General features: G+C 48.7%; 1 protein-coding gene across 1 annotated transcript in view; it reads right to left on the reverse strand.

The window, feature by feature from the left end:
* The window catches only part of Arhgap31 (Rho GTPase activating protein 31), a 113,846-nt gene extending 105,747 nt beyond the window's left edge, over positions 1 to 8,099 (reverse strand). Inside the window, exon 1 of the mRNA XM_021209027.2 lies at positions 7,369 to 8,099. Coding sequence (XP_021064686.1) covers positions 7,369 to 7,468 — 100 coding nt within the window. The 5' untranslated portion in view covers positions 7,469 to 8,099. The remainder of the gene's footprint in view (positions 1 to 7,368) is intronic.
* Positions 8,100 to 9,704: the final 1,605 nt, after the last annotated feature.

Genomic DNA, 9,704 nt, shown 5'->3' on the forward strand with positions numbered 1-9,704 from the left:
GTGTGTGTGTGTGTGTGTGTGTGTGTGTGTGTGTGTGTGTGTTTTCCTAACGGCACACATCAACTTGCAGAGGACAAAGTGCTTTTCAGGCACCAGTTGTCATGACTATTTCTGGTTTGGGCTGATAGAATGCAAAGCAAAAGACAAAATATCTTTTTAGGTTTTGCGAGGGACAAAACTGGCTAAGTGCAAAAATTATGAATTATTTTCTCCTGGAAGATAGGAGTCCAGCCTAAGACTGTGCTTGAGTGTCTGCTAGATCCCGACTTTCCCGTCTGGATAATCTTGGATAATCTCAGTTCCCTTCTGTAAAATGGGTGAGTATGAAGATGAAAATATTCCTTTCTATGCACAAAGTGACTGGCACAAAATTAAAAAAACAAACACACAATACTGATGCTCACTCCCGCTGATGGTAAAGCTAGCAATATGGTCTGGTTTGGAGCTCAGACTTCACACTGACTCCCTTCTGTTCTTTCCAAGAAACCTTCCCTCATCCCCGCCCCCACATGCTTTAATCACCTAGCACCCTGATGTTCTTGTCTTTCTATATCAAATCTTGCTTCTTTAAAAAAAAAAAAAAGAATGCTATCATTCATTCATTCTCCGAATTGTTGCCAGCCTTTTTATTCCCTTCCTCCATTGGAGAGTAGTTCTTTATCTTAACCTTTATCAAAGGTTGCATTCAGGGAACATTAGGGCTCCTAGCGTCCCAGCAGGCTGTGGCCCCGCCTTACACAGTACTTAAGGCCAGCCTTTTGAGAGCAAGGTGCCAAGATCAGTTCAACTCAAGCATGGCCTTTGTGTTGGAGCCTTGGGAGAAATACTTAAAGAGAACTGGTCGGCACATGCACTCGTAAGCTTAACTTGAAGAGGGGGAGAAGCAGGAGAGGGATGCTGTATTTGATTTAAATGTGTGGCACACAGTATGTGGGAAAAGAACCGATTCCATGTTCCTGGCTTCAAGTCTGTTCTAGAGCAACCACAATAAGGAAGTGGGATCCTGAGACCCCTGGGCTAGAGTGGACAGGCAGCTAGCTCAGTGTGGGCCGCCTGTTCTGGAAGGAATGAGCAATAGGAAGCCCTGACCAGGTGGTTTTATCACTACTTTCTTCCAGAAACATTAAGCTACAATATCCAGTGGCAGAGTGGGTGGTTGTTAAAGGTTCCCATGCCCAGCCCGAGTCTTGGAACTTTCAATCCCACCCACTTCTTCCACCCACTGCTCAGAGCCACACACAGCATGGAATCCTAGGAAGACTTTTTCCTTGGGAGGCAAGCCCTGGGAACAAACTGCCCCAGCAACAGCTTAAGAATTGTCTTGGTCACCCAAACTCTGGAATTCTCAGAGTTTCCTCCCCTCACAAGAAAGCTTCCAGGGCTAGCCCACCAATGCTATACAATACTGGCTGACCTCAAACCCACAACCAAGGAGATACATACTTGCCTGCAACCCTGCAGTCTGGTTTGGTGCTGAAGGACTTGTTTCTATTTGGGTGTGATGCACTCTTTTCCCTGTCTGTTTCTCTCTGCTCCCACCTAGGAGTGACCCCAAAGCTCTCTCTCCCCTGTCCATCAGATGGCTCTCTGGTTCCAGGTAGTCAGGGGAGGAGTGGGTGGGCTTCCTTGCAGGGAAACAGCACTGGGGCTTGCTGAGGCTGAGAGGGTATCTGGACAGCTGCCAGAGGGGTTGCCATGGGAGAAGTGAGGGGAAAGCTGTCCCCGTGGTCAAGGAGCTCCTGGCAGAGATCTGAAGAGCCTGTAGACGGGGCCATGTGGTAGGTGGAAGTAGCTGTTTCCATTCTCTGTGTGGGCTGTTTGTTATACCCAGAAACAAAGTAGTCCCGGCTGGTTTGAGGGTTGGCCAGGCAGTTTGCTCTGGGCTTAATGCCTTCTCCCCGTCTTGTCTTTGGCTTCTTCCAATTTCAATCTGGCAGTCCAAATTGGGGATGCCTCTCTATGCTCAACCCCCCTCACGTGGCTATTCTGTCTTCACGATCTCCTCCACAAAGGCTAGGTTTCTCTCTCAGGTTTCTGAGGCCTAGAAGTAATTGGCTCTCTCTGGTCTTTTGAAATGTTGCTCTACCGACCAGGGCTGGGCTCCAGCTTTAGATCCTTGAGCCTCAGCCTCCCAGGGATTGGGATTATGCCCGGCTCGCAGATCTTCTGAAGCACGTTTGTTTCAGGTTGAACATTTAGCCTGTGTAAGGGTGGTCTGTCTTCTCAGCAAACCTGGGACGTCCCTGTATCAACCAGACTCTCCACCAACACAGCAAGCAATCCTGCTTCCAGGCCCTCTGGGTGGCTGATGAACGCCCTCTCCTCATGAGAGCCTCAACCAGTCTTGGGTTGTGGTGGGGTAAGTTCAGGCTATTGTGACAGTAACAGGTTACTATGAGGGTGTCCTCAGATAGGTGCTTTACCTATATTAACTTGTGTGCTTTTATATCTGCCCTACTACCTCTATATCCCAAGACTGAGGAAACTGAGGCCCAGAAGCAGGAAGCAAAGTCTCTCCAGGGTTAGTCATCTGGGAACAAGAAAAGTTGAGAGTCTAGGTAGGGAACCTTCCAGAAGTCTCGACGGAAGCCCCCAGCAAAGTCCCCCGACTTGGATTAAAGAAAACTTCCAGAACTTTCTATAGCCGAAACCTACTTGGTGAGGAATTATCTAGGGAAGGTGAGCGAATGACGGTGCCAGAAAAGGCTAAGCCGCTGAGGATACTGCCCCTGTCCTCCTGTCAGAACTGCATCTTAAACAGAAAAAGCACGTGCCTTCTTTGCTACGACCTTGCTCTGTTTGTGTCTGTGCTGTAGTACCTTGTCTGTTTAACGGGAGACCAAAGCACTCCCATTCTCTCCTACAGCTGCTTCGTTAGCCTTGGCAGCTGACTTCAAAGTCAACTGGTGTATGAAGGTTGGGTCACATCCCTGAGATTCCTCATTTCTTATACTCAGAGCCCATCTTTCTTTCCCATTGCATCCAAAACATGGCTGGAGTAGAGTTTTGTTTATTGAATTAATAAATAAAGGAAATGAACCAACCAAGTGAGGGAACTATAAAGCTTCAGAAATGAAATGGAGCAACAACTGCCGTTTCCACTGCTCGTCCACATCCTTTGAGACATTAGGACTTGCTCCCAGACAAGCTCAGGGGCTGTCTTTGCACTGCTCAGTGACTTGTTATGAACCTTCTGTGGTCTCTCAAACTAAATATACATTATACCTCTAAATAAATCTTTGTTTTTACATTCACACACATCTTTCCTAGTAAGGACGAGAAGAAAAAATTCTCCAGCAATGAAAAGGCTCACTCACACTTCTCACGGGGCATTCAGAATGGACTCTATTTACGCAAAGAACATGGCCTTCAAGCCACGCACTGCATGCAGGCAGTGGGTGTCCACCCTGTCCATGTACCACATCTGAGAGAAATTTGGATTTAGTTGGTCTGAGAAGGGGCCTTGCAATGACTCTTTTGTTTTTCCTTTAAGAGGTGAAGTCCATGTGGTCCAGACTAGGCTCAAACTCCCGCTCCTCCTGCTTCAGCCTCCCAAGTACTAGGACTCTAGGTGTGTGCTACCGTGTGTGGCGGCGGAGGCGGCGGCGGCGGCGGCGGCGGCGGCAGCGGCTGTGGGGACATCTTAGAAAGCTTTCCAGTTGGTTGAAATCTGTCACCATCGTTTGAGCACCATGAAGGCACGATAAAACTTCCGTGTAAAACTTCCCGATGACTCAGAAAGGTAAGGAAGTCTCAGCTCTTAAAGTGGTCGGCACAGAGGGCAAGAGAGTTTCTCTCCTAGCAACTCTTACTCGCCCCCCCCAGCCCCTGGTCCCATCATCTCCACCCCCTCTAGAAGACCTAGAACACATGGCTCATCAGGGAGAGATAGGAAACGATCATGATCATGTGTGCATTCCATGGGCTTCACTCACACAGTAGGGCCACAGGTGACAATAATCTAAGGTGGTTTTTTGTTGTTGTTGTTTTTTTTTTTTTTTTTTTTTTTTTTTTTTTTTTTTTTTTTTTTTTTTTTTTTTTTTTTAAGCGGCAAGAAACAACCTTCACATTCACTGTTCAAAAAACAAGAAAGAAAAGCAGACTCTTTGCATCAGCGGTAGGGAAGGGATCCCAGACAGGAAGTGAGAGTTAGCTGGTCCCCAGGGGAGAGCTTCAGATGGGACAGCAGCCACTCAGTTGGTGGGGAAGTGAAAAGGGACACCAGCGGCCACCTTGAGGCCTCCTGTGGTGTTCTTTCTTGTCAGACAGGAGGAAACTGGCCAAAGAAGGGGGAACCAAGGCTGGAGGTGTAGCTGGGGTTAGAGGCTACCTTTGGGGAATCTCCCGAGAGTTTGATCCACCGCGCTGGGAATTGAGGGGAGAAGTGAGAAGTTCATGCCAGGCTTCTGCCCACTGCTGGGGCTCACAGCAGGGTCCAAACCTGCCGCCTATGTGGCTGCTGTGGGAATTGTATATTTGATGTGTATGTGTGTGCGCTTCTATGAAAAGGCAGCTCAGCTTTCATCAGCTTCCCAAAGATTAAGCTTTAAGATTAAGCTGGTCATGAGTAATATTCACTTCAGGCTGAAAAAAAAAAAAAATCTGTCCCTTGTTCACCCTGCCTTGTCTGATTTGTCCAATCAGAGGTAGCAAAGCTCTGCTTGGTGAATTTGAGAGATGGCTAACAGTCATCCTGTTTGCCCCCAGGGCTCTCACCCACGATGCAGCTTCCCCACCATATCCAGCGGGACCAAGCTTGGCTTAGCCAGTGTTCACCAGCTCCACTCCAGCTTGGGGCTCTGCTCCCTGGGCATCTCTCACTTCCCCTTTATTCTTGTGCTCCCAAACTGAAATTCATTTCCCAACTATTTCTACCTAGTGGTCTCTACCCTTTGACCCCAAAGTTCAGTTATCAGCATATGACTCTTGAAAGGCCTTTCCCAGACTCCGGGTTCTTGATTATCAATCTGATTTACCACCTCCAACATCCTGAGATGCTCTCCCAAGGTCGTGGGCAAAAGGGTGGTGCCCTCCTCAGCCTCTTCTCACCCAGGACAGACTCTGGGTCTTGTCTGTTAACTAATATATGCCTCTACACTGTTTTAGAGAGAAAAACCACTTATCAGTGCTATCATCATCATCATCATCATCATCATCATCATCATCATCATCATCATCATCATCATCACATATACACAGGAAAGCAATGAGTTTCCCCTGTGTGGGGCAGAAATTCTATTTAGTCTTGTTTATACAAACTGCTTACTATTCACGGTTCATTTCCACATTGTACAATGACAGTGTGGTTAGTGATCCAGAGTGCCAGATGTCTTTCATTCAAACTCTATTCAGGTATGTATGCCCAGTCTTAAAGGTTGCTGATCTGTGGCAGGGTCGTTTGCTTTCAATCTGGGGATGGGGGTCCTTAAAAGAGAATGTTGACTTACACACAGGAGCCAGAAAGTGGTCTGGGCCCTCTCCATCCTCTGTGATGGGTGAGCCTTGTGTCTCTATGAGACCTCCTCTTAGCTTCCCCCTCTCCTTGGCAGGATGGGAAGTATGGAGTTCCAAGCAGTCGGCTTTTTCTATTGAACATCCTTTCCCTTCCTCTTTTCCTATGTGAAACACACAGGAGTCCAACATACAAAAAAAAAACGGGGTTGAAAGAGGTGCTGCCTGAGCGCTCCTCTTAAATCGTTTCCCAGAGCCCCAGGGTTTTCAGGTTCTTCCTTAACCTAGGACTTTATAGGAATGGGCCTTGGCTAACAGGCATTTACAGCCCTCACAGCTTGTGTGTGTGCACATGTGTGTGCACGTCCCTGTGATTGTGCCCCCCCCCCGTGTGTGTGTGTGTAGATGCCTCAGAACAACTCCAATGTCACAGAAGGTGGCACCTCAGGAGCGTGCCCAGTGTACCTACAGGCTAACATGAAGAGACCCCTGTAAAAACAAGCAAAGACAGTGCTCTTAACCACTGTGGTTAAGATATATACTTGGGGGTTCTGTCAAGTTTTAAAAGGGGAAAAAAAATCAAAACAACAAACAACTCAGTCCAAGTGATTTTATTTCAAAAAGACCTCTCGGGTGTGTTGTTGAGATTTAAATGAATTGACTTCAGCTATGCCTCAATTTCAGAGCCAGTTTTGAAAACCAGTAGTTCCCCTGAAGCTCTGAAATACTAAGCCATTTGTCCTAATGACACAGCAGACTCTGGACTCCCGAATACCACAGGAATATCACACCACTGCAAATTACTAGGGGTGCTGAGTCTTCAAAAAGGGGAAATGAAACAAAGGCCCTGCACTGTTTCTGGGATGCACACTTGATATGGATAAACCCAGTTGTTTAGGGGGAGAGTTTTCCTGAGGCAGAATTATTCTGAGCAGTTACATGGCCCTAAGTGTTCTTTTGTTGTATTTATCTATGTATAATGATAGATATGAGATATGTGTAGTGGGCTCTTTTTTCTTTCTCTGAAGTTTCCAAAGAAGCCTTTTTTTTGGGGGGGGGGTGGCTAAGTGCAGAACCAGTCAACTTTACAAAAGGAGTCATTTCATGCCCCATTCCCCCACCTTTACGGTGTTATTCCAGTATAGGTTATCTTCATTTTTTTTCCCCCACCCAACAAATGTTTAAACTGTTTCTGCTGGCTCCTCTTTTTTTTTTTTTTTTTCCAAGCTGACTTCGAAAACGGAGACACTCGTCTATATCCTAAACTCTTTTAAAGCTGAGACCCTCTGACCTTCTTACAACACACCAAACGCCCCTCTGAAAAGCCAGGAGGAGGTAAAGGGTTGGGGGAAGGTGGGGGAGGAGGGTCAGGGGAGGTACTGTATATTTGGCATCAACTCAGAAATACAGAAAACGTTTGTGAAAGCACTCCCCCAGCCAGGATTCCCCACCCCACCCCCACCACACTGCCTCCTGCCACATTAATAAAAAAGGATGTGAGCCAGTGAAACCCTCCAGTATAGGAGGCACATTTAAGATGGTCACAGTGATATATCCAGAGAAACCTACTGATGATGATTCCCCACACGTCAGTCACCCCCTCATCTTTCCCTTCCAACACTCAAAGTTTAAGACCCGAGCCTCCTTCCTGGGGCTTCAGCCTCAGGAATGGCCAGTAAAGGCCACAGCTACACCACTGCTCATCCACCGCTCCTGTGACACGTCGGAAGGACAGACCCAGCTCCTGCGCTGCGGGGTGGAGACGTTGTGGTTAAGAACTGTGTACTTTTTTTTCTATTAAAGTACAGTGAGCACACGAGCCTGGAACACATTAACTTGTGAACTGCATCCAGCACACCCCAAGAGAAATCCATCGCTCTTAAACAAAAAAGGGGGGAGGAGAGGGGGGTACATTACCATCCTGTCCCGAACTTTCCAGATACTCCGTCAGGTCACATCCAAACGCACTGGCGGCTCCCTTTCGTTTCAGCTTCTGCTTGGCACCCTTGTTCTTCATGAGTTAGTCCCACAGAGGCTGCCCCTCCGTCTGCGCTCTCTGCTCCGCACCGCTGATGAGGGTTTCGGGGGTCGGGTCACCGGGGCAGAGCGGCGCCACGGGTCGGCATGGGCGCGCAGATCGGGCCGTGCACCGCCCGGGGCGGGTGTCACCTCCCTACTCGGGCTCCGGCGGCGTCTCCCCGCGCTTCTCGGCTGAGCCTTGCGAGGAGCCGGGGCCGGGGCGCGGCGGTTAGGGGACCGCCCCGGGGCTGAGTGTGCTCCGCCCTAGGCCCGCGCTCTGCCTTCAGAGCGCCGGAGGACCCCGAACAGCCAGCATCCCGTCCCTTCGCCCGCCCTCGCGCCGTCCCTTTTTTCCTGTCTTACAAATCCCAGGATCGTCCAGCTCAGGAAGCGCTGGAAGGAAGTCAGCTCGGGAGGGGGGCGGAGGTTGGAAATTTTTGGCAGCTCTGGTGTGTGTGTGTGTGTGTGTGTGTGTGTGCAGTCGAAGGAAGTAAGTGGGTGGGTTGAGCCGCGCGGTCTGGGGGAGAGAGATCGCGCTCTCCCGAGGTGGATCTGTAAGTCCAGAGTATCGCCCAGGGCCGTCCCGGAGGAAATCGGCCTCGCGAGGAACCGCGGCCGCCCGCCCGCTTCCTGCCGCCAGTCGGGCTCTTTGCACAGCGCAGGAGGCGGCGCCGGACTCCGCAGGGAGGGCTCGGGATGGGTGCTCACGGAGTTACCCTCCTTGTCATCCCAGTCCTGACACTTTCTATTTCAGTGCCCTCCTTTCTCCTCCGCCAACACTTAAGTGTAGTGACAGTAACAAAGACTGGGATTCCAGAAACCTGACCCGCAGAGCCTTTAGGTTGGCCACTCCCATCTCTCTTTGCCTGGGTCTGCGGTCCCTGAAGCCCAGACGTCTCTCCCACGCTGAAGTTAGGATACCCTCGGGCGCGAGAGAGGTGCAGCTTTGTAACCACTGCCCAGGAAGTTATATTTCTAGTTACAAACTCAAGTTCAGGCACACACAAACACACACACACACACACACACACACACACACACCCTGATCTTACTAACTGCAAGAGCAAAGAAACCGAGATTTAAGGGGCTCTGACATTTTGCCAGTCTCCCAGGTTGTTATAAAACCTCAGGCGTGTGTTTTCAGCCCGACATGTTTTTCCTTCCTTAGTTGGAATTCCTTGATTTGTGTGTACTCAGCACACAGTGAACACTTAAAGTCTTGTGCCTTGACAACTCAAAGATTAGATTAAACTTCCTGCATACATTCAAATCCATATATAGGCTTGAAGGGTAGGGACATTCATATAGCTGGCAAAAGTATTATGTGTCGTATTTTAGTTACTGATTCCCCTTAAAAGCCATCGTGGCAGTTTATGAACTTTGAACTCTGACCTTCTCTCTATGTCCAGACATAACCTGAGAGCCAGCCTACCAAATCTGGCCTACAGATGTGTTTTGTTTGGAACATATTCTTTTTTAAAAAAAAAAAATTATTTAGCCAACACTAAAGAATTAAGATGTTTCTCCGTAAGAAAGCTGGATTTCTGTCATCTCCTGTGGGAAGGAAGCTCTGGTTATACCACAAGTGTGTTCTCATAAAACAAGGAGTGCCATACGCTAAGACATGGCAGCAGCCGGCTTTAGAGATGAGCCTTCTAGTTTGGAGCCACCTCTGCCTGTCTTCCAGCCTTTGTACCCGTCTGGCCTCTGCAGCCACTGGAATCCATGCACAGTGCCCAAGTTCTCTTCACTTCCACTTTCCCATCTCTCTCAGTGACACCACCACAGGATCAGTCATCTTGATGAAACACGGACAAGTAACTACTGACTCATTGATCTCTCTCCTCCTACCTCCAAGCTAGACCAGCCTCAAAAGGCTGTGTCCTTCACACTGCCTCTCAGTTGGGGTTCTTCATAGTCAGACCTCCTTGGTAACAAACACCTACTCCTCAATGGTTAGGACACCCCTACCCCCACACCATTGGTTAATCTGGGCTCCTCTGACCTCTTCCTTCCTACATACTGGAAGCCTGATGGGTCCTCATGAAGCACGGCTGTTGTTGATGGACTTGTTCGCTCAAAATCTATCAAAAGCTCTCTGCCTCCGATGGCCAGAGAGGCAATTCCTAAGCATCCTGTAAGCTTCTTGGATTACTTAATACAATGGCTATTTCTCCTTTTATTTCTAGAGAATCAGCTCTTCATGGAACTGTAAGGGTCTCTGTGAATGTTTG

This window comes from Mus pahari, chromosome 12, assembly GCF_900095145.1.
Source record: "Mus pahari chromosome 12, PAHARI_EIJ_v1.1, whole genome shotgun sequence".
In the NCBI taxonomy this organism is placed as follows: Eukaryota; Metazoa; Chordata; class Mammalia; order Rodentia; family Muridae; genus Mus; species Mus pahari.